The following is a 23,736-nucleotide window of genomic DNA, read 5'->3' as shown; positions in this document are numbered from 1 at the left end:
TTTTTGTGTTGGACTTGGCATTCACTACTCACTTAAGGTGATGGGTTTCTGGGAACTTGGAAGGCCATATTGAATTGTCTACGAAAATATCAGCATCAAAACCTTACTTAGATATGATAATCACAGATATTCCTCTCCAGAGCAAGTTACTCAGATGCTGTCAACCTTGCTGTGATTAAAATGGCAGTGGCATTGAGAATGGGTTTTGCAAACCTGATAAGCTAACCATCAAGGTCAACAGAAGAGAATATCTGACGTAATGTGGAACAGGCAGTCAATTCACCGCCTCTCATTTTGCACTGTCACTAAGGAACAAGAGCTCAACTCTACTAATCTCTTAAAAACTGGAGCAGACGAGGAAGGAGCATCAGAGAGAAAGCTAAGACTTTACCTGTTAAAAACCTGTTTAAAATAAGTTTAAAGCACTTTGTTCTTTGTAGAACTGTTTAAAGCATTTACTTATTGTATTTACTGCTTTAAGAATTGTGAGGGAGTGATTATCAGGCAGTTGTGGCCCATCAGCTTTAAATCAGCGCCAAGTTTAAAAGGAGGCCTGGTGTAGATAGCGGGCAGCGGAGTGAGAGGGAAGCAGAGTGAGCTATTAGGGCTTAATATCAAAAAGGGCTGGAAGGTAAAAAGGCCAGGTGGAAAGAACAAGGAAAAAAAAAAATTTTTTTTTCAAAACTACTACAGCAAAAAACAAGGAAAAAATTTTTCCCACAACAAATTATATTGAATAATGGAGGGACATGTGATGTGCGGTTCCTGTATGATGTGGGAACTGGTGGACCCCAGGGTCCTTCCCAGTGACCATGTCTGCAGAAAGTGCAGGTTGCTGGAGGAGCTCCAGCTCAAGGTGGATGAGCTGGCCTCTGAGCTACAGACACTGAGGCTCATCAGGGGGAGAGAGGGTGTCATTGTCAATGGGGTGCAAGTGACATCCACCCCCTCTAGACTGTCTAAATCTAAGGGTCAGGAACAAAAGGGGGCTGCTGGGAGGAGGAAGGGGGGTGAGGAGCGGAGGCCTCAGCCTCTTAATCTGCATAACAGGTTTGAGGTTCTTGCTTCCACTCTGGAAGAGGACGAGGCAGGTAAGGTTGGTGAGCAAACTGCACACGGTACAGTGATGCAGCAGGACATAGGCAAAGAGAAGGGGAAAAGGAACGTAGTAGTGATTGGGGATAGTGGGGTGAAGGGTATTGACACTGTCCTTTGTCACAATGACAAAGTGCACAGAAGGGTGTGTTGTCTGCCTGGTGCTCGGGTACAGGATGTCGCAGCTGGGCTGCAGAGGAATCTGGAGTGGGAGGGTGAGAACCCAGTTGTGGTGGTACATGTGGGTGCCAGCGACGTAGGCAAAGTGCGGACTGAGGATCTGGGGAGGGAGTATGAGAAGCTGGGAATGGAATTAAAAAGTAGAACCGACAAGGTGGTCTTCTCTGGGCTACTGCCTGAACCGAGTGCAGACGGGCGTAGGGTTGACAGGATAAAGGAAGTGAATGGGTGGCTCAGAGATTGGTGTGGGAGGAATGGGTTCGAATTTATGGGGCATTGGCACCAGTATTGGGGTAGGTGGGACTTGTTCGGGCGGGATGGGGTTGGTCTGAATCGTGCTGGGACCAGAGTGCTGGCGAATCGAGTAAAGAGGACTGTAGACAGGGCTTTAAACTAATTAGGGGGGGGGAGGGTGCGAGGGTAGGTGATGTTAGGAGGTCTACAGTTAAGGATAGGGTACAGGTAAGGGAAGAGGCTGAGGATGTCCCAAGTGGTGGCGTTACGGCAAATAGGGTCCAGAAGAAGGCTGGGATGAAAGCGCTTTATCTGAATGCACGAAGCATTCGGAATAAAGTGGATGAGCTGGTGGCGCAGATCGACACAAATGGATACGATCTGGTGGCCATTACAGAGACGTGGCTGCAAGGTGACAGGGACTGGGAGATGAATGTACAGGGCTATCAAGTGTTTAGGAAGGATAGGCAGGAGGAAAGAGGGGGTGGCGTAGCTCTGCTGATTAAGGACAGCATCAAGGTGGTAGCAAGGGATGATATCGGAGCCAAAGAGCAGAAAGTGGAATCGTTGTGGGTGGAGATTAGGAACAGCAAAGGGAGGAAGACGCTGGTGGGTGTCGTCTATAGGCCCCCGAATAATGATCTGGAGGTGGGGCGGGCTGTTAACGCGCAAATAAGTGCGGCGTGCAGGAATGGGACGGCAGTAGTTATGGGGGATTTCAATCTGCATATTGATTGGTCGACCCATGTTGGACGAGGTGGGCTCGAGGAGGAGTTCTTGGAATGCTGCCGGGATAGTTTCCTGGAACAGTGTGTGTTGGAGCCGACGAGGGAGCGAGCTATCTTGGATCTGGTGCTATGTAATGAGGCGGGTAGAATTAGGGACCTTGAGGTGAAGGATCCTCTTGGAGAGAGTGATCATTGTATGGTGGAGTTTCTGTTGCAGATGGAGGAGGAGAAAGTGGGTTCCCGGACACGTGTCCTTTGTTTGAATAGAGGGGAGTATGGTAGGATGAGAGAAGAATTGGCGAATGTGGACTGGGGGAGCGCGTTGGAAGGTAGGTCTGCTGAGGAGCAGTGGAGGATCTTTAAGGAGATCTTTCTTGGTGCTCAGCAGAAATTTATTCCGATGGTTAAAAAGGACAGTAGGAAGAGAGGTAATAAGCCGTGGATAACGAAGGAGGTGAAGGAAAGTGTTAAATTAAAAGCGGAGGAATTTAGAGTAGCTAAGAGCAGTGGGCGAGAAGAGGATTGGGAGAGGTTTAAATGTCAACAAAGATTGACAAAAAAGTTGATAAAGGAGGGTAGAAGAAGCTATGAAGCTGGGCTAGCGCTTAATATAAAAAAGGATAGCAAGAGTTTTTATAAATATATAAAAAGGAAGAGGCTGGCTAGGGTGAACGTTGGTCCCTTAGCGGATGAGAAAGGGGACCTAGTGGTAGGGGATGGGGATATGGCTAAGGTCTTGAATAACTTTTTTGTTTCTGTCTTCACGGAGGAGGACGTGAATAATTTGCCGGGTGTTAGCGATGGAAAGGTGGTAGGACTGGAGGGTCTTAATGACATTACTGTTACTAGAGAGGTGGTGCGCAACAGACTGGAGGGGCTGATTGTGGACAAGTCCCCAGGACCGGATGGAATGCATCCGAGGGTTCTGAAAGAAATGGCGGAGGTGATAGTGGATGCCTTGGTGGTTATTTTCCAGACGTCGCTGGATTCCGGGGAAGTGCCGGAGGATTGGAAAACGGCTAATGTTACGCCGTTGTTTAAGAAGGGTGCCAGGCAAAAGGCGGGGAATTACAGGCCGGTTAGTTTAACGTCTGTGGTAGGTAAAATGTTAGAATCCGTCATTAAGGAGGAAATTGCGAGGCATCTTGAAGGGAATTGCTTGATAGGGCAGACGCAACACGGTTTCATTAAAGGGAAGTCGTGTCTGACAAATTTACTGGAGTTCTATGAGGATGTGTCTAGGGCGGTGGATAGAGGAGAGCCGGTGGATGTGGTCTTTCTGGATTTTCAGAAGGCGTTTGATAAGGTACCTCACAAGAGGTTACTGCAGAAGGTCAGAGGACATGGAGTTGGGGGTAGGGTGTTAGCGTGGATAGAGGATTGGTTGTCAAATAGGAGGCAGAGAGTGGGGGTCAATGGGTGCTATTCGGATTGGCGGTTGGTGACTAGTGGGGTGCCCCAGGGGTCGGTGCTGGGGCCTCAGCTATTTACCATTTATATAGATGATCTGGAGGAGGGAACCGAGTGTAGGGTGTCGAAATTTGCTGATGACACCAAGATTGGGGGAAAGGCAAATTGTGCGGAGGGTGTGGAGAGTCTGCAGAAGGATCTAGATAGGCTGGGCGAATGGGCCAGGAAATGGCAAATGGAATTTAATGTTGGCAAGTGTGAGGTGGTCCACTTTGGTAGGAAGAATGGTAGGAAGGACTATTACTTACGTGGCGAAAAACTGCAGCAGGCGACGGTGCAGAGGGACCTCGGGGTCCTTGTGCATGAGTCGCAAAAACCCAGCCTGCAGGTGCAGCAGGTGGTCAGGAAGGCGAATGGGATGCTGGCCTTCATAGCGAGGGGGATTGAATATAAAAGTAGGGAGGTCTTGCTGCAGCTGTATAGGGCATTGGTGAGGCCGCAGCTGGAGTACTGTGTGCAGTTTTGGGCGCCGCACCTGCGCAAGGATATTTTGGCCTTGGAGGGAGTGCAGAGGAGGTTTACTAGGCTGATACCGGAGTTGAGGGGGTTGAGCTATGAGGAGAGGCTGAATAAACTAGGCTTGTACTCGTTAGAGTTTAGAAGAATGAGGGGAGATCTCATTGAGACGTATAAGATGATGAATGGGATGGATAGGATAGAGGTGGAAAGACTCTTCCCGCTCAAAAAAGACAGTAGGACTAGGGGGCACAGCCTCAAGATAAAGGGGGGGCGGTTCAGAACGGAGTTGAGGAGGAACTTCTTCACTCAAAGGGTGGTGAATCTCTGGAATTCTCTGCCCGTTGAAGTGGTGGAGGCTGCCTCGCTAAATATTTTTAAGAAGCGGGTTGATGGGTTTTTGATAAGAGAAGGGATTAAGGGTTATGGGGAGAGGGCGGGAAAGTGGAACTGAGCCACGACAGATCAGCCATGATCTTATTGAATGGCGGGGCAGGCTCGAAGGGCCAGATGGCCTACTTCTGCTCCTATTTCTTATGTTCTTATGTTCTTATGTTCTTAAAAACATTGGTGAACAACATATTCCCCCATGTATTAATAACAATGTTTAACATCTGCCTCCAGAACATTCACATCACCTGCTTGGAGCAAGTCTTTGCTTACAAAAATTGTCCTGGATTAGAATATGTCATTTCTGATACTATGTTAGGGAATAAGTAACTCAGTGATTGTTGATCTAGCAAACTTTCTTACCTGGTCTTTCTGAGCATGACATCCAATTCCTGACAGCCTAAGTATACATTCAACTCTTTGTTAGTCTGCACACACTGATCACTGGCAATATAGTGAAAATCTCACTTGCTGAGTTTAGATACTACTATCCAATTCTTTGGGGACTATAGTCAGGAAGAAATGGTTGAAGGTTTGAGATTTAATGATCTGCACAGGAGATTGACACTCCCAATACATCTTCTAGGTGCTGAGTAGCTATTTTTAAACAGTCTCAATACTGCTGATTCTTCATGGTATTTGAAAAATTACATGCGAGAATGTGGCAGAATTTCGAATACAGATGTGTGACAGCTGTGGGTATTGGCAGCTGCAGAATTGACCATTCTGGCAATATGCACTCCAAGTCCAGCACAAAGCAGTGTTGTAATCTATTTGCACCTATCTAAAATTGAGATAATCCTGAAGTCAGCTACCCGTTACCTTACTTGTACTAAGACATCAGGAATCCAAAAGAAATCTGAGGCTGCATTTTATGTGCCCAAGTTCAGCCTGTTTTCAGTGGGGGCCATGTAAAATAGAGTGGATGGATGCCCTCCCCACCATCTTCTCACCCAGCTAGCTCACACCTGTAATGCAGGGGCTGGGCATGTGCTGAAATCTTTAGTCTGTATATTTAAGGATCGATCAGGTTTGTACAACAGTACGCTAGCCATGCCATAAAATGATTGGTATAGGCAGCTGGATGGTAGTAGGCTGCCTGATTTTCAAAAATTATCCAAAGGGCTGGAAGGAAGGGAGGTTCGTTCTTTGGGGATTGACATTTGCCACCTGAGAAATGCCACCCACTACCCCCTTCCTTTTGGCCTGCCGCATTAAGTAAATTGGGTGCACCCCTGAAAGCAGGATTATTTTCCCGGTGACAGGCCGAAGTGCCACATTGTCTCTATTTAGCCCACCCACAGCACGTTATAGCTGTGGGAACCCACCCCAAAACGAGATTTGCTTCCGAGGATGGGTGGATGGGCAAGTCATCCATGCCCCTGTAATATTCTACCATTTGAGACATCTTCACATTGTTGCTTGTTGACTTCTAGTTTGTGAGCTAACTCCTAGCATTTACACAGTTAAAACTAGCTCCTTTGTTTCAGTAATAAACTATATGTCCAAAGATTGTAGATCAGCGATTCTGCTGCCAATGTAAGACAGCTAAATTAAACAGTGCAAATACAAAAAGTGAGCCTACAGGTACCAGACTCTTGTTTTAAAATTAAGTAATTGTCAGTGTAAATGTACCTTTAATACTCCTGGTGTCTCTGATCTTTTGTCTATTAGAATTTCCAGTGTTCTTTTCATTAGACTGAGGATTCAGACAGGATCAGGGAAACAGTAAATTCCAATTCCTGGAAATGCTCGTAGCTCTGCTTAAACTGTGGTGATTACAGAAAAAGATTCAGAGATTTCATGCTTTTATTCTCAGTAGTTTTCCAAAAGTGAATTAATTTAAAATTCAACTAGTATTTATTTTTACACCACATCTCAGAAACACTTTGCAACAATGAATTATTGTCATAACTGCAATGTTGCAACAGCCCATTTGTACACTGGGAGGTCCTAGAGTGATCCAGTCAGAGTGAAGCCACTGAGAGAATTCCTTGCTTTTATGGTGTCATTTGATTCTGCAGCACTCCTCCAGTGTGACAGTACTGTCAGCATATGTGCTTAAGTCTTAGAGCAGAATTTAAACCCTCAATCTTCTTACATGGAGGCCAAATGGGCCTGGCTGACCAGTCTACTTTAAAGTGAAAGATACAGAAATAAAGTAAATTATAGGACCTAAAAGCCATGGAGTGCATTCAGCATTGAAAGTTTTCCTATATTACAGTAGTGGCTACATTTTAAAAATATTTTATTAGATGTGAAATATCTCAAATTCACTCAGTTTTATCGTAAAATGTGCTACATATATTCAAGTTCTTTCCTTTTTTAAGATGTACCAGGATGATAGCAGTGATGAGAGACTATAGTTGAGATATAGGCTGTGGATTTCTGTGGAGACTGTTCTGGCCTCCTGCATTGCTTCATTGGGAGACTGGCAAAATCTTTGGGACAACATTGTAAGTGGGTGAAAACAGTGATTTCCAGAAATCTGTTTTTTCTAGATTGCTGAGTTCCTGTTGAAATGCAAGGTCATTGTGACAATTTCCATTGTACCAGGGAAGAAACAGACGAGATTGAACAGAGCTTTTTAAAATGATGAAAGTATTTGATAGAGTAAATAGGGTATGACTGCTTCCTCAGGTTGGAAGTATTTGACAAGGAGGGATTCATCAATTTAAACTTGTCGCTGAGGAAAGAAATTAGGAGAAATTTCTTTCCACAGAGGATTAGTGAGCATGGAATGTTTTATCACAGGCTTGAGGGATAAGACCATTGTTTGCTTTTAAGAAAATATGGAAAAATATTTGAAGCAGAGGATGATGCAGAGTCACAGGGAGAGAGCAAGCCAGTGGCATTAGGCTTGGGCTAAATGCCTTTTTAATGTATTTCTATTAATAGCATTCTTAGACAACAAAGTAAATCATGTTGATTTTTGGGACAGGAATGCTGTGCAGAGTGGCAGGATTAAGAAGGTAGCTCAGTTTTGGAACTCTTGTGTTTAATTTGTCCTGGAGACAAATATTCCAATGCCATTAAAGCTGTAGCTTAGCTAGCCTGATGGTTAGCTATGATCCTAACTTTAAATAAAAACAATAAATGTAAGTGTTGGCATAGTTCATACTGCACAGGTCATGACTGGTTTGTTGGTGCTGATAGGGTTTTAAAGCACAAGGGCTGCAATTTATTTTTTGTGGCAAGATTTTTTTCTGGAAATATGATTAATTTTTAAACTCTAGGTGAACTGTAAATTTTAAAATGCAGTCAATAAATGTCTTCATGAGAATTAGGTACTGAATTTTAAAATTGTTTAATTTACTCAAACCGTATCTGTTCATTTGTCAGTGTCAGGAACTGAGGAGTGAACGCCTATGGCTTAGACGTTGTGATAATTTTTTTTGGATGGAATATTGTCTGCCAGGAAAATGATGAACATCGTGTCCTGTTTTACATTAGAGGTGTTAGACCTGAAATTTCAGAAGATCCACTCTACTGACTGAAGTGCAGTAGAGCGGAACCCTAGCTGCCTACTATAAACACAGGACCAATTTCCAGGAAGGCATCATAACACTTGCGGCAAGCTGTCAGCAACCTGCAAGCATGTATTAGTACCCCTTAATCCTAATTGCCATGAGAAATCAAAGGAATGACTCTGCACTTTGATGGTGCATGGGAGTCTCAGTCGGGGCCTGTCCACACTCACCATGCTCCAGAGCAATAGCATCTTTAAGAGCTGTGGGATTATCTAGGATTGACTATCTAAGGCAAAGCCTCCATGAAGGAAAAAAAACAGGCAAGGTGTTGCTTCATTGTACCTATTTTTCACCCAACATAAAAATTAAAATTTTATCAAAAATGATTTCTAACTTCTCTACAAAAATGGAAGACGGATGAAATTTGAAGGGGACGCACAGGCCACTGTTCCAAAAAAAAATTTGGTAACCATCATTGAAGCGTACCAGCGTATCATTCTCCTTGGCACTATTTGAAGAAGAACAGGGGAAAATCCCTTTGGTCAAGCTTTGACAAAGGTCATCTGGACTTGAAACATCAGCTCTTTTCTCTCCTTACAGATGCTGTCAGACCTGCTGAGATTTTCCAGAATTTTCTCTTGGTTTTAGATTCTACCATCCACAGTAATTTGCTTTTATCCAGGGGAAAATCCACATGTCCTGGACAACTTCATCCCCCTGCCAACACCAGTCTGAAAAAAGCAAAATATTGGGTCACGTTGTTGTGTACACAACATTGTTGTGTATGCAAGTTTGCTGTGTATATATTGTCTGCAGTGCTTCCTAAATCACCATAATGACCACACGTTCAAAAGTATTTCATTGGCTGTATGCTGCATTGAGAAATCTGACATCATGAAAAGCACTACGTAATTAGAAGAATTCCTTTTTTAAAAAGTGATGGGATTATGACATAAATAGTATCTGTGCACCAGATATGTGACGCCTCGTCAGACAATTTTCATGAAGGTAATATGTTGCCACAAAGAATGTAGTTACCATTTCTTCTCGCAAACCCTTCAATCTCTGGTGTGCTGAGATTGTGTCTTATGTTTTCTACCATTTTGCCACTTTTTTTATGGTGATTTCATGTGACGGGAATAGGAGATAGTTCTCTTCCACTGCTCCTCCGAGACTCTGATCTTCTCCTCCCAGTGCTGTCAAGCATATTAACTGACCCTTCCAGTGCTGTGAGGTCTCCAAATCCCTTTGTTTAGTCTCTTCGGCTATTGCAGCCCCAAATACTCCTCACTTCCTGACATCAGGATCCAGCCCCCAACTCCCACTATATTTTATCTTTTACCATCTGCCTACTCGGAACATTTCTGTATAACCTGCCTCTGGGTTGTTGGTATTTTAAAAAAGGTTAAGAAATAAAATTAACTGCATTTAGTTAAACAAGCATTTAAATATATTCAAAGCCATTACTTTGAGTTTGAATACGAATGAACCCTTAATCAAAGAGGTTGAGCCTAGAACTATGATTAGCTCTCTTGTAATAGCCTATAATAAAATGTGATTTAATGTATTCAAGTATTCGCCTCTGAATGTACAGTGCATTACAGGGCATAAAGTGATATATTCTTTGACTCACCATTCACAAACCAAATCCATTATGATTCAGTAAAATATGGTGGATTTAAAGGGCCACTTTTCTGAGTTTGCATTGCGAACAGAAAGCCTGTCCATAATTTCCCAATGTGCATTCCAACAAATAACTCCCTGCACGCCATCAGGGGGGATTGTTTGTGGAGACATCAAAATTCTCTTTATTGGTTTTGAAATTTGAAACCTTCAAGTATTTGAATTCAGCTGCCATCTCCTTTGTGTCATTTTTAAATAAAAACAGAAATGTAAACATTGTGAACTAGAGATTGATGGGATTGATTGACAAACCATTTCTCCTCTCAGAGAAAATTGATTGTGGTTGGTTGTACAAACAAATTACCACGGAGAGAGTAAATTAGTGGTGAGATTTACAGATCAAGGACATTCATTAAAAAACAAAATAGTGTAAGCTAATCAACAAGACTGATGGAAGAATTGACATTTGTTTTCAGCCTGTTAACGAAGATGAACCTGGTCTCATGCTCATGAGAGAAACTTCAGTGACAGTGCTCTTTTGTTTTTACCAATAATATCTTTTCTTATACTAGAGTGCAAAAATACTCATGATGAAGGCTAAGGTTATATTTACCAGACTGTAGTGAGCCCCTAAATACTTCGAAGATTTGGGCAACTTACAGCAGATACCTCAAAGTGCTAGAGAATTACCAGCGGGGCCTTCACAAGATCCTCCAAATACAGTGTCAAGGAAGACTGCCCAGCAGTAGCATCCTCTCCCAAGTCAAACTTGTCCAGCATCAAGGTGCTAATCACTCAAAACCAGCTCCATAAAGGAAACCATCTTTCATGTGCAGGACTAGACACAATTACTCACCTGTTTTGGTGGACTCCTGCTGAACATCTGTAGGAACAGCTGTAAACTTGGCTCTGCCCACTCCACTGTAAAGTGGTGAACCAGGCTAAGCCAGAAACTCCCACACAGCTTTTAGTTGGTACAAGTTGGCCTAGCCTCATTAGGTGTTTGCTGACAAACCAGTAGAAGTGGTTCTATTTGGGGTCCAAGCTAGGACTAAGGCTGGACTGTCCAAAAAAGGGTGTTGGGAGGGGTGAAAGCAGGATGTTGTGTGACATTTGTTAAGTGGCCCCAATAAGGGTAACTGAGGATCGGCAGAGTCAATTTTCCAGAGTCTGGAGTTGCTAACTGTGATCAACTGTGTTCCTGGAGGCGTCTTCACATGATTTGCCACCACGCTGCAGCCATTAGTCAGCCAACAAATCCATCCTGATGATGCATTGCCTTCCAATGCCAGTAAGAAGAAATAAATACTTGTTATCCAATTGGATATGCTTGACTGTCAGCCAACAGCCTTTTTTCTCATTTTAAATATTTTTGTATCAGGTAAAAAGAAATATTCAAAGAAAAAGACAAAATGCACAAATGATTTTTCTCCTGGAGACTGATCTTCAATTCCTGGAGTGTTGGCAACCCTGATGGGGTCCTGAAATGCTCCTTGAGGCAAGAAAGCTTGGCTAGAGTTTCTCAGTCAGGGTTGCCTCATATGTACCTGCACACTACCAAAGATCTTCTCATTGAAGCCTCTTCCCCAACCCTGTGAAAACCAGTGAGGCTGCAGCAACATTAACTACAGTGTCAGGTGTGATTCTTCTGGAACCGCTAGGTTTCCATGACTGTGGATTTTTTGGGCCTGAATTTCAACGAGTTGCTTCCGAACATCATGGTTGAAACCATTTTTGTCCTTACCCAGCATGTGTAAACGTGGACTGCCAATAGGATCATAAGAGAGTGAACACCAAAGGGGATCTTTATAAATCATTTGTAAAATAATTCTATTCACTGACAACATCGCTATAGGGTATAAGTATTTTGAACGTGAAGATTTCTGCCTCCTCGATTGGAAAAACAAAATTATTTAAATTTCCACATAAATTGTGAAAGTAGATGACTCTAATCCCATCATTGATACCTAGAGACCTGCTTACTGGCTCCAAGAATCCAATGCAGTCCAAGCTTCACCCCCAGAAGATGCAATTTAATTCAATTTAAGAAATAAAGGTTTCTCAGGAAAGAGTGTAGTGATGGAAAGAGATTGCTTTATATGAAGAGGATAATCTGGATTCTGAGAAAATTGAAACAATGTCAGGGGAGAGGGAAATGAAACAGTCCTGACGGAGACAGTGGATGTGTTAGTAATCCGACAACAGATGTGACATGACCAGAAGAATTTACACAACTAATAACATTGTAGGAATGGGCGACTTAAGACAAATGAATTTTAACTGGACTAGAATGATGCAGGCTGGGTAGATGGAGTTAAGGTACAGAGCAACCATGATCTAACCGAATGGTGAACTAAGTTGACAGGCTGAATATTTGCTTTTTTTTATGTTTCATGTGTTCTTCTGAGATATTTGTGCAGTCATTCAAACACTACTTGGTGATGCACAAGGGAGAAGAGGAGCACAGCAGGAGTAGCTAGACTTTCTTGAATAAATAAAGAAATTAGAATTTTATGAAAATGCACTTGAAAAATTCAAAGCATATAATACAAAAGAAAACAAGTGAAGAGTAGAACGCGTACCTCCGCCACACTATATTAACTCAATTTTATTATAATCATGCAGCTCAATCTTGAGATTCTATGACCAGAAAGCTAAAAGAAAACCTTTTTGTTGAGAGTTTCCATCTTACTGAGAAAGGGCAGGGTCAGTCCATATTCAACAACCTGTTCTGAAAACTCTGCTCACATTTTGACAGCTTTGACAAATTGCACCACAGCACCTGAGATGATCCACAATATTCTAAAACAGTCGAGAACAGTCACGTTTGCACCAGCTCTCCATTGGAGCATTTGACCTATTACTGCTACCCTGCCTCCTCCTCAATACTTGCATATTCTTCCTTATCAGATAACAATCTAATTCCCTCTTGAAAGCCTCGATTGAACTTGTCTCCATCACACTGCTCCATCACACGCATTGCAGAACATAACCACTCATTGCGTGAAAGATCTTTTCCTCATTTCACCATTTCAACTGAATGACCTTTCATTAGAACTGATAATCACTGTTCTGAAAGGTTAGTTCTGTTTCACTGTCCACAGATGCTGCTTGATTTGCTATTTCCAGCAGTTTTTTTTATTTTTGATCTTTCAGTTGTAAAACTATATAAAGTTTTTTTGACTTTGGTGAAGGTGTTACATGAATGATGACAGACCAGCCATCCTTTATGTATCTTTCCCAATTCTCATTTCCATTGACACCAATAAATGTACAAGTCAGGAGGGATGGGTAATGTTAAGCTGATCAGATCTTGCTTGTTGTACATAATTTGCACAATTGCCCAAGGTCATAATTACTCCCATGATTCAAAACATAGCACCAGTTAAATCAAAGATTGCAGAAATATAGTAAGAAAATAGAACAATCATGTCCTGCTCCTCTTTGACCTGCCAGCATCAGATTCAAGTTCAAGATTTCAGGCGATAAATCACATTCTTATGAATAAGATGAAGTGGAAACCTTGCGATTTTGCTGAATATCTATCTACCCAAGATACTGCACTGACACGTGAAGGAATTCATTTTGTCTGAAGTGACAATTTATTCTATGCTTATAACATGTACAATAATCTCACAGATACACAAGAGACACACCAAACAGGAGCACATATTGGACACACACAGACCTCTGCCCATGATTTTTTCATCCACTACAAAAAGCACGCTTGTGTCTTTTTGCTATAAGCAGCAGACACAGCTCTTTAACATGCCTTTGAAAAATCAGTCCTTTGTACTAAATGATATATTACCAGGTACATGGTCACATATTGACCATTTTATTGCCAAGGTATATAAGTCACGTACTTAACAATAGATTGAATCATTATGATTACGTAGTAAATATTGATCATTCCCACCTTTCTTAATAGTGTTCCAACGATCAATGGCAGATACTTTCAATATCATGGTCAAGGTTTTTATTACAGAACAACTTTTTGATCATTTGTTCCTGCCTTGCTATTTTTTTAACAAAACTACTACAACCATACTCAAATGGATCTGAGTTGGTGTTTAATTTGAACTAATCCCTATGATAATTCAGGAAAGGTAGAAAGAAATTACAGGGACCAAAGGTCTTTTCTTATCTGAAATCTGCTGTCAATGACAATGAGATCCTTAGACTTACTTCCTGTGATTTATAGATTCTGTAAGATGTGACTGTGGAGTTCTCAATAACTATCTAATGCTATGTATTATTATTATTTTACAGATTATTCACCAAATAGGTCTGTCCACCAATGTGAATGGAGTACCTCAACAAGCCAATGGTGTCAGCCCTGAAGGTAAGTGGCCATGTTTTGGAACAATCTGGCTGTTTGGTGACCTTACTATACAATTTTGCTCCGAAAGGTGCAGTTGAGGAACAGAACTATAGGAACAGGCCATTTGGCTAATCTAGTCAGTTCTGCCAGTCAGTGAGATCACTGCTAATCTGTGATCCAACTCTTTTTACTGCCCATATTCTTTACTATTTTGGTTAACAAAAGTATATCTGTCTCAGAGTTAGACTTAACAATTGGCTTCATGTCAATTGCCATTTGCAAAACGGAGTTTGAAATATCAACAATCCTTTGTGTATAGAAATGTCTCCTAATTTTACTCTTCAAAGGTTTGACTCTAATCTATAGATGATGGCCGCTATTCTAGATTCCCCAACCAACCAAACTAGTTGCTCTCTATCTACCCTATCAGATCCCTTAATACCTTGAAAACTTCAATTCATCCCTTTGTCTTCAATATTTCAGAGAATACAGTTCTAGTTTGTGAAATCTATCTCATAACTTAACTCCTGGAATCCAGATGTTATTCTGGTGTAAGTCCTTCCTAAGGTGTGGTGCCAGAACAGTTTTCCAGGTCGGGGCTAACCAGGACTTTGTATAGCCATAGCATAACTTCTACCCCCTTACATTCTAGTCCTGCAGATATAAAGGCCAGCATTTCATTAGCCTCCTTGATTATTTTCTTGTCCATAATGCTTCAACAATCTATGTATGTGGACCCCCAAGCCTCATTATATATACTTCTGACGATTTAGAAAATATCCTGTTCTATTCTTTGTCGGTCGTAAGTAGATGATCTATTTGCCTGCATTGAAATCCATTGGCCAAGGTTTATCCATTTGCTTAACCTGTTAATATCTCTTTGTCATTTTATGCTTCCATTTTTTTAATTCATTTGTAGGCCATGGGTGTCACTGGCTGGCCAGCATTTATTACCCACCTCTCGTTGCCCTTGAGACGGTGGTAGTGAGCAGCCTTGAATTGCTGTAGTCCATGTTCATGTGGGATTGACCCACAATGCTGTTAGGGAGGGAATTCCAGAATTTTAACCCAGTGACTGTGAAGGAACAGCAATATATTCCCAAATGATGAGTGGCTTGGAGGGGAATTTGCAGGTGGTGGTGTTCCCATTTATTTGCTGCCCTTGTCCTTCTAGATGGAAGTGGTCGTGGCTTTGGAAGGTGCTGTCTAAGGATCTTTGGTGAATTGCTGCAGTGCATCTTGTAGATAGTACACATTGCTGCTGCTGAGTGTCAGCAGTGGAGCGATTGAATGTTTGTAGATGTGATGTCAGTCATGCGGGCTGCTTTGTCCCGAATGGTGTCAAGCTTCTTGAGTGTTGTTGGAGCTGCACTATCCAGGCAAGTGGGGTATATTCCATCACACTCCTGACTTATACCTTAGGTGCTGGATAGGCTTTGGGGAGTCAGGAGGTGAGTTATTTGCTGCAGTATTCCTAGCCTCTGATCTGCTCTTGTAGCCACTGTGCTTATGTGGTGAGTCCATCGAGTTTCTGGTCAATGGTGACCCCAAGGACATTGACAGTGGGGGATTCAGTGATGGTAACACCGTTGAATATCAAGGGGCAGTGGATAGAGTGTCTCATTGGTGATGGTCGTTGCCTGGCGTTTGTGTGGCGCAGATGTTACTTGCCACTTGTTAGCAGCCCAAGTCAGGATATTGTTCAGACCTTGTTGCATTTGAACTTGGACTGCTTCAGGATCTGAGTCATCCTGAATGGTGCTGAACATTGTGCAATCATTGGCAAAACATCCCCACTTCTGACCTTATAACAGAGGGAAGGTCACTGATGAAGCAGTTGGGCCTAGGACACTCCCATGAGGAACTCCTGCAGAGATGTCCTGGAGCTGACCCTCCACAACCACAACCATCTTCCTATATGCCAGGTATGACGCCAACCAGTGGACTGTTTGCCCCCTGATATCCATTGATTCCAGTTCTGTTAGGGTTCCTTGATGCCACACTCTGCCGAATGCAGCCATGTTTGAACGAAGGCTGTAATGAGGTCAGGAGCTGAGCGACCCTGGCAAAATCCAAACTGAGCATCACTGAGCAGGTTATCGCTGAGCAGGTGCTGCTTGATAGCACCGTTGATGACTCCTTCCATCACTTTACTGATGATCGAGAGTAGATTGATTGGGCAGTAATTGACTGGGTTAGATTTGTCCTACTTTTTGTGTACAGGTCATATCTGGGCAGTTTTCCACACTGTTGGGTAGACGCCAATGTCGTAACTGTATTGGAAGAGCTTGGCTAGGGGAGTGGCAAGTTTTGGAGCACAAGTCTTCAGTACTATTACCAAAATGTTATCAGGCCCATTGCCTTTGCAATATTCAGTGCCTCCAACTGTTTCTTGAAATCACGTGGAGTGAATTGAATTGGCTGGAGACTAGCATCTGAGATGCTGGGGACCCTAGAGGAGGCCGAGATGTATCATCCACTCAGTACTTCTGGCTGAAGATTGCTGCAAATGCCTTATCTTTTGCACTGATGTGATGGATTTCTCCATAATTGAGGATGGGAATATTTGTGGAGCCTCTCCTCCAATGAGTTGTTTAATTGTCCCTCCATCATTCATGACTGGATGTGACAGGACTGCAGAGCTTAGATCTGATCCATTGGTTATGAGATCGCTTAGCTCTGTCTATCATTTGCTGTTTTTTCTGTTTGGCATGCAGATAGTCTTATTTCGTAGCTTCACCAGATTGACACTTCATTTTTAGGTATGCCTGGTACTACTCCTGACCTGCCCTCCTGCACTCTCCATTGCTCTATCTTTGTGTTATTTTATATGTGGATTTCTACCCCAACATCTAGTCATTTATAATCATAATGGATAGCTAAAATTCCAAATTAGATTCATATAGGCCACCACTCGTCATATTTTGCCAGTTAGATTACCTGCCCAATATCCATTCTTCTTCTTTCCTGCTGTTCAGCCAATTTTCTAACCAGTTCAACATTTGCTTTCAAATCCATAGGTTTCAACATCTCCTGAGGAACTTTATCAAATGCTTTTTTGGGAATTCATACAAATAACATCCATTGTCATTCCTCTGTCCACTGCATTTTTATCTCAGAAAAATTCGGTCTTATTTGTCAGGCATGATCTACCCTTTATAAATGCGTGGTGGTTCTCTTCGATCAGCTAAAAGTTATCAAGGGTGCTCGGTCATTATATCTGTAGTTATAGATTCTAATTCCTGACAATAATGTTAAACTAACTGGTATATAATTCCCTGATTTCCCTTTCTTACCTTTCTTAAATAGTGGAATAATAGTCATCATTTTCCAGTCTCTTGGGCAGGTCCCCAAATCAAGAGAACCTTGGAAGATTCTAGTTATCTGCAATGTTCGCACGTAGTTTTCTTTTTTACATCTCTGTTATGGGAACAGTCTGGCCCTGGTAACTTGCCACTCTTAGGTGCTATTATTTTCTTCATTTGTTATTCTGTTTATGTTAATTTTGGTGAGCTCCCATCCTTGAATAAATATTAGTTTTCTTAGGATGTCTAATGTAACTACTGATTCAGCATGCCACTATTTCCTTATTTTCTTTGATGAGATTGCTGTTATAAGTTTGTAAGGGGCTCACAATGCTCCTGAACACACTCTCTTTCCTATATAATTGTAATAATTTCTTGTGTTGACTTGGATATCCATTGCAAGTTTCTTTTCATACTCACTTTTTGTGGCTCTCACCATCTGTTTTGTAACCTTTCGTTATTCTTTTTATCTCTCCAGGTTGCCAGGAATGTGCTAGTTTTTGTATTCTTATACTTTTAGTTTGATGTTGTCCTTTCTTTTTTAGTCATCCATGGCTTTTTTGGCAATTAGAACTCTTTCCCAGAGGAATATTAACAGTTTCTATACCACATTCTTTTATGAACATCACCCTTTCACACATTTCTCAGTTTACCATGTACAGTATTTGGCCCAGATGTTTCTTGCTAGGTTGGATGTACAGACACAAGAGAACTCCAGCTCTGTGAACCCAGCCTTTAAAAATGGCTGCCCGGACATTGGACTTTTCAGGGGTGGGGGAAGGGGGAATGGAATGCGGACGACCTGAAAAGAACTGAGAAAGATGCCAGGTGCAGAGGCAGGCTGAGCAGAAGGCCTTCCTTGGGGCTCCAGCACTGTATCAAAGTTTAGACATAAAGATTAAAATATGAAACACCTCTCCAACCCTCACCTTCCATACTGCCCAGACATTCCCATCCATATTTGCCCAAGCCACCTCATGCCCTCACCCAGTCTATAACACCTTGCATCCTCCATGCCACCCTAAGCCCCACCACCCATCCTCCCAAGGTCCTTTATAGCCTTTTTACTAATGCCTTACCTTTGTCACCCTTTGCCCTGACACCTACCCTGGCAACTCATTTAGTATCCATGAGCAGACCTCTGGACTAGTGCAGAGTAAAATGGAGTTTGTGAAAATAGTTCTAAGACTCAGATTGTTGTCCCTGTGTTGGGATGTACAGAATTGGGAGCTTACCCAACTTGGCAAACACTGCCTTTAAAAATATCTGAACACAGGTCGGATTTTGGTGGTTGGCATGGGGGGAGTGGGGTGCGCACTTGTCCTGAAATAGGCATCAACTTTGGCATTGCGGTTAAATAAATATCTTTTAAGAAGCAAAAACATCCCTCCTGCTCTCACCCCTCACTCCCCCACACACTCCCTATGGCACATCTGTTCCAACCTATGGACTTCAACGCGGATAAATGTGTAGTCGTCCATTTTGGCAGAACCAACGGGATGAACGAGTACACTATCAAGGGCAGAAGTCTGAGTAGTGTTGAGGAGCAGAAGGATCTTGGGGTCCGGGTCCACAGGACTCTTAAATTGGCCTCGCAGGTGGAGGAGGTGGTCAAGAAGGCGTATGGTGTACTGGCCTTCATTAATCGAGGGATTGAGTTTAGGAGTCGGGAGGTAATGCTGGAACTTTATAAGACCCTTGTCAGGCCTCATTTGGAGTATTGTGCGCAGTTCTGGTCGCCTCACTATAGGAAAGATGTAGAAGCTATTGAAAGGGTGCAGAGGAGATTTACAAGGATGTTGCCTGGACTGGGAGGCATGCCTTATGAAGTTAGGTTGAGGGAGCTGGGACTCTTTTCCCTGGAGAGACGAAGGTTGAGAGGCGACCTGATAGAAGTTTACAAAATGTTGAGAGGAATAGATAGGGTGGACTCTCAGAGGCTATTTCCCCGGTTTGAAATGGTCGCTACGAGAGGACACAGATTTAAGGTGCAGGGAGGGAGGTTCAGAAGTGATGTTAGGGGTAAGTTTTTCACTCAGAGGGTGGTGAGTGAATGGAATCGGCTGCCGTCAGTGGTGGTGGAGGCGAACTCGCTGGGGTCTTTTAAAAGACTTCTGGATGAGTATATGGGGTTTAATGAGATTGAGGGTTATAGATAGGTCTGTAGGTTGGTAGGTGATGTGATCGGCGCAACTTGTGGGCCGAAGGGCCTGTTTGTGCTGTAGTGTTCTATGTTCTATGTTCTATGTTCTAACCCTTGCCTCCCACTTAGCCCCCAAGGCTGCTTATACTCCAGTGCCAATCCATACCCTCCATCTGCTTCATGACCCCATGCCAACTCATTTTCCTATTCCCACCTCCATGGCACCTCAAAGCACCATGCTAATCCATACACCTCTACCTTTCCCCATGACCCCTCATGCCCCCATGCCAGCCTAATCCGCCCACCAACATTTGCCCTCATCTCCTCCATGATACCTCATTTTGTATCCTTAGAGAGTTTCTTGACAACTTTGCGTTTCCTTGATGATTTGGACATTTCCTTGACAAGTTTAACTGCTGGACAGTTTTTAACCAGTTTGGTTAAATGGGGAGTTTGCGCATTCTCCCCGTGCTTGCGTGGGTTTTCTCCGGGGGCTCCGGTTTCCTCCCACACCCCAAAGATGTGCTGTTAGGCTGATTGGCAGTAATAAATTGTCCCTAAATTAGTTTCCCTCAATGTGGGTGGCCATAAAACAATAGATAAGGGTCATGGGTGGAGGGGGGCACTGGTAGTGTTAAAATGGCGGTGCAGGCTCGTTGGGCCGAAGGGCCTGTTTCCCAGGCTGTTTTTGTTCTTTGGAACTGCTCAGCTGCCAAAGAACAATGTGTTTGTGCGTAAAAAGTGAATAATCATGTTCACTATTTCATCCATCTCCCAGAAGAGGTGCTGCAACCCTATTCAAAGGGATACCTTACCTTTCCAAAGAGATACCCTGGCTATCCAAACAAATGAACTAAGTCAGACCTTTTCTTACCTGTCCAAATGGTTTCACACTCGTGGCCTACCAAAATCCCAGTTCAGTGGAAGCTGCTGATGATTTAAATGACCAGCTGCCTCCACAAATTGTGCATGTGTGAACCCCAGCCTGACTCCGCGAACACCCCTGCAGCAGTGGGAAATGCCAGGTTCAGGGGTGAGGCTTAAGAATTTTGAACGTTTCCAGGATTTTCACCTTGACATAGAACCTCTCCACTATGTCAAAAATTTGGGCCTAAGTGTCTATTGCACAATTCAGTATGTTGAAAAAATACTCTCAGTCGTAAAATACCCAATTGATACATCTACATTCCCTCTGTTAATAAAACCTTATAGCAACAAACGTTTCATTCAAGTGCACAATCCGATACAGCAGCAAGCATTGGCATTCATAATCCCACATCAAAGAGTCTATAACCCCTTGTAGCTGTCAGTCAAACTGTGAAATGGTTAATATGTTAATTAGTGGTTGTAAAATCAGTCATACAGTACTAATCTACTTCTGGAAACTTATGTCAATTGACAGGGTGAACCAGCAAGCAATCATTTTTTTCTAAACATTCCAGACATTGTTTTTTCAAAGATTTAAATGGCAGGACTTTTAAATGCCTTGACATCTTGACATCTCCTTTTGATTGGCCCATTTCAGATGTGCTACTGACAGTTTTGACAGCTGACTTTAATAGGTTCCAATAAGCTTAAAAGTAAGTTTATGAACTTTTTATGCATATTTATGCCTTCTTTCATTAATTCCATTGTACATCAAAAGACGTCTTGCCTCGCCAAAGGTGTCCCAGGATCAGATCCAAGTGGGTGCCTTACCTCTGCAGGCTATTCAAATGAATTCATGAAGTTTATACACACTTTTACCTTGTCTAATCAGCACACTTCAAGTTTCGCACACTTGGCAACCAAAATCCCACTCGAGGCAACTGCTGATTTAAATGGCCACCTACCTTCGTGAAATGTGTATGCACAAAATATACCCCATCCCCATTCCCACTCCCACAAAAATGGGAAGTGCGGTTTTCAGGGGCAGGACTTTTGGCCACTTCCAACATTTTGAAAATCTGAGCTTCTGTCTTATCACAGTACTTTATCACATTCAGCCTTCCCTAAATCGAGAATCTTAGTAGTTGTTTTGCATTTCTCCCTTTCACGTGCTATGTCGGACTGATTGTATAATAATCCCTATTAGATTAGTTAAACCTGACTAATTGCTCACTATTAAATCTAATATGCCTGCCCTCATATTTAGTGCTAAGACAAATTGTTGAAGCTAATTATCCCGAACAGATTAAAGGAATTTACTACTTCCTGACGTGTGCTAGTCTGCTTATTCCAATCTATATTAAAGATAAATTTGTCCATTAAAACCACTCTGCTTTTATCATGTACATGTCTAATGCATTGCACCACTTCACAACTGCCACCAGGGGAGCCAATACGCATCCACCAATACAGTATTGAAATCTTTTTCCTTTTTTAGTGCTACCCATAAAGTCTCCATTACCTGCTCATATCTCTCATTATATTTCTTTTATCATTGAAGTGATTTCACTCTTAATCATTAAGGCTATTACTTTCCCTCTATTATTTTCCCTATCTTTTCTGTGTGTTGTCTTGGGGGAATTGGTGAAAACTTTTGCATAAACATTTAGGGCGCTAACCTACAACCTTGTCCTGCCCAACTTTCAGCAAGGCGAAGTGGTAAATTTGGGCTGGAGGCAAAAAATGAGAAATACACCTAGCTTTTCACTTCCCTTAATGTACCAGCCCTATTTTACCAGGGCAGTTGGCTTCCTGCCTTTTCTGGGCACAAAGCCAATTTAAGCATGTCATTAGTAAGTCCCAGACGCTATAGTCTAGTTTCACCTACCTTTACCACCAGGCCATTCGGGGTACTCCCTGGCTGGTTTCCACATGCTGGCCTTGCTGGGGGAGGGGAGGCCATTGAAGCATCTGGGTGTTTGGGAGCAGAGTTGGGCAGTGTCCACTTGGCAATGTCCACCCTGGCACTGTCCACATAACTACGAGGACAATGCCAAAATGATGGAGGCGAAGCCTGTGGAGTGGAGATATGAAGAGGAGTAGAGAATGGGAACTCTGCCAGCGTGGGAGAAAAGGACGGGGAACCCTGTCGGGGGATGCGTAGTGGGGAGGGGTGGCAGGGTGGGCATGATTGGTAATGAAAGGGGGAACTCTGCAGAGGGGGCAATCAGCGGAGTGGGTCCTGATGTGTGTAGGGTGGGTGTGGGGTGGGTGGCAAGAAATCTCCCAGCATACTGGGAGATCAGGGCGCCTGCGCAATGGTGCCCCTAGAGCTCAGCAGCTGGCTTCCCCATTGCGCTGAGGCTCCAACCCTACTTGCTGATGAGAATCGCATCCTGGCACTTTTTTTGCACCAAGTGCCATAGAGCATTTTCAAACGCACCAAAAAAGCAGGCCTGAAAGTCTCTCATGCTATTGCTCATTCAGCATTGAGTTTTTTGTAAGATCACACCCTTAGCCTTTTTTATCTAACCAGGTAACACTCAAAATTGATATTGAATGCCAATTGTGTGTGAAAAAAAACCCACCCAATCTCCATGTTGAGGATTCCATATTTTAATCAGTGAAAAAATATAAATGTTAAACAATTACACCATGTTCTGACTGGACTCTTCAAAAAGTTGAAATGCTAACTTTCTTCGTCTCTTTGGACAATTGTGTTTTATTTCCCATAGATTTCAGAATGTCTTCTAGTAAATGGGGAAGAAAATTTGGGCAAGACTTCTATTTGTTAGTGATGAGAAAACTTCTCATGGACTTCACTGCCCTATTTATCAGTAGCTGTCTATTTGATGCTTAGTTTTTAAGACTCATTGTTAACTTTTTCTGGCTGTAATCATGTGGAAGTTAAGAATGCAATAACATTAAAAAATACCTTCTCATGGTTTCTATTCAACTTGTTCAGTTTTGGGTGGGATATTGATGTTTCAGTGGGCTTTCTTGAGGTTTCCAGAATAAAAATTTGAAATCAAACCTGCCATTTGCAAAATAATTTTTTTTTCCACTTTCTGCTGTGCCCCTTCTATGTAAGCGAGAGTTATTAATGTACTTTCATCAACAGAAAAGCATATATCAAAAACCAAGCCCAAGTTCCTGCCCATTCTCAGGTTTTATTAGGACAGTCTAACTTGTGTGGCACAGTGCCTTGGGGTGTATAGAAACAGAAATAGTATTCATTGCAGTGAGTACCCTTTCTTCCCTGAAAAGTATCTTGTCATCCATTAGCTTTCAATTACAGATGTCACAATTTCAGAAAAAAGCTTCATTGTACTAATACTTACGTGTACAAATTCTTGAGACCAGTTTTAGGAATTCATCCTTTTTTTTGGAACGATCCTTGTTGACATGAATTTTTGTTGCTTTTGATGCATCTTCTTTGAAGTAACAAATG

General features: G+C 42.6%; 1 protein-coding gene across 9 annotated transcripts in view; it reads left to right on the top strand.

Annotated features, from left to right (window-relative positions):
* Window positions 1-23,736, top strand: part of dclk2a (doublecortin-like kinase 2a) — a 310,958-nt gene that overhangs the window by 212,831 nt on the left and 74,391 nt on the right. For all 9 annotated transcript variants that reach the window (XR_013887042.1, XM_080192992.1, XM_080193004.1 and 6 more), the window contains one exon: window positions 13,919-13,991. Coding sequence is in view for 8 of the 9 variants with exons in the window: in XM_080192992.1 (XP_080049118.1) it covers window positions 13,919-13,991 (73 nt within the window). In the remaining variant the exon portion in view is untranslated. The remainder of the gene's footprint in view (window positions 1-13,918; window positions 13,992-23,736) is intronic.

This window comes from Carcharhinus amblyrhynchos, chromosome 1, assembly GCF_965287045.1.
Source record: "Carcharhinus amblyrhynchos chromosome 1, sCarAmb.v2.hapA, whole genome shotgun sequence".
Taxonomy (NCBI): Eukaryota; Metazoa; Chordata; class Chondrichthyes; order Carcharhiniformes; family Carcharhinidae; genus Carcharhinus; species Carcharhinus amblyrhynchos.
This window is presented reverse-complemented; position numbering and strand designations above follow the sequence as displayed.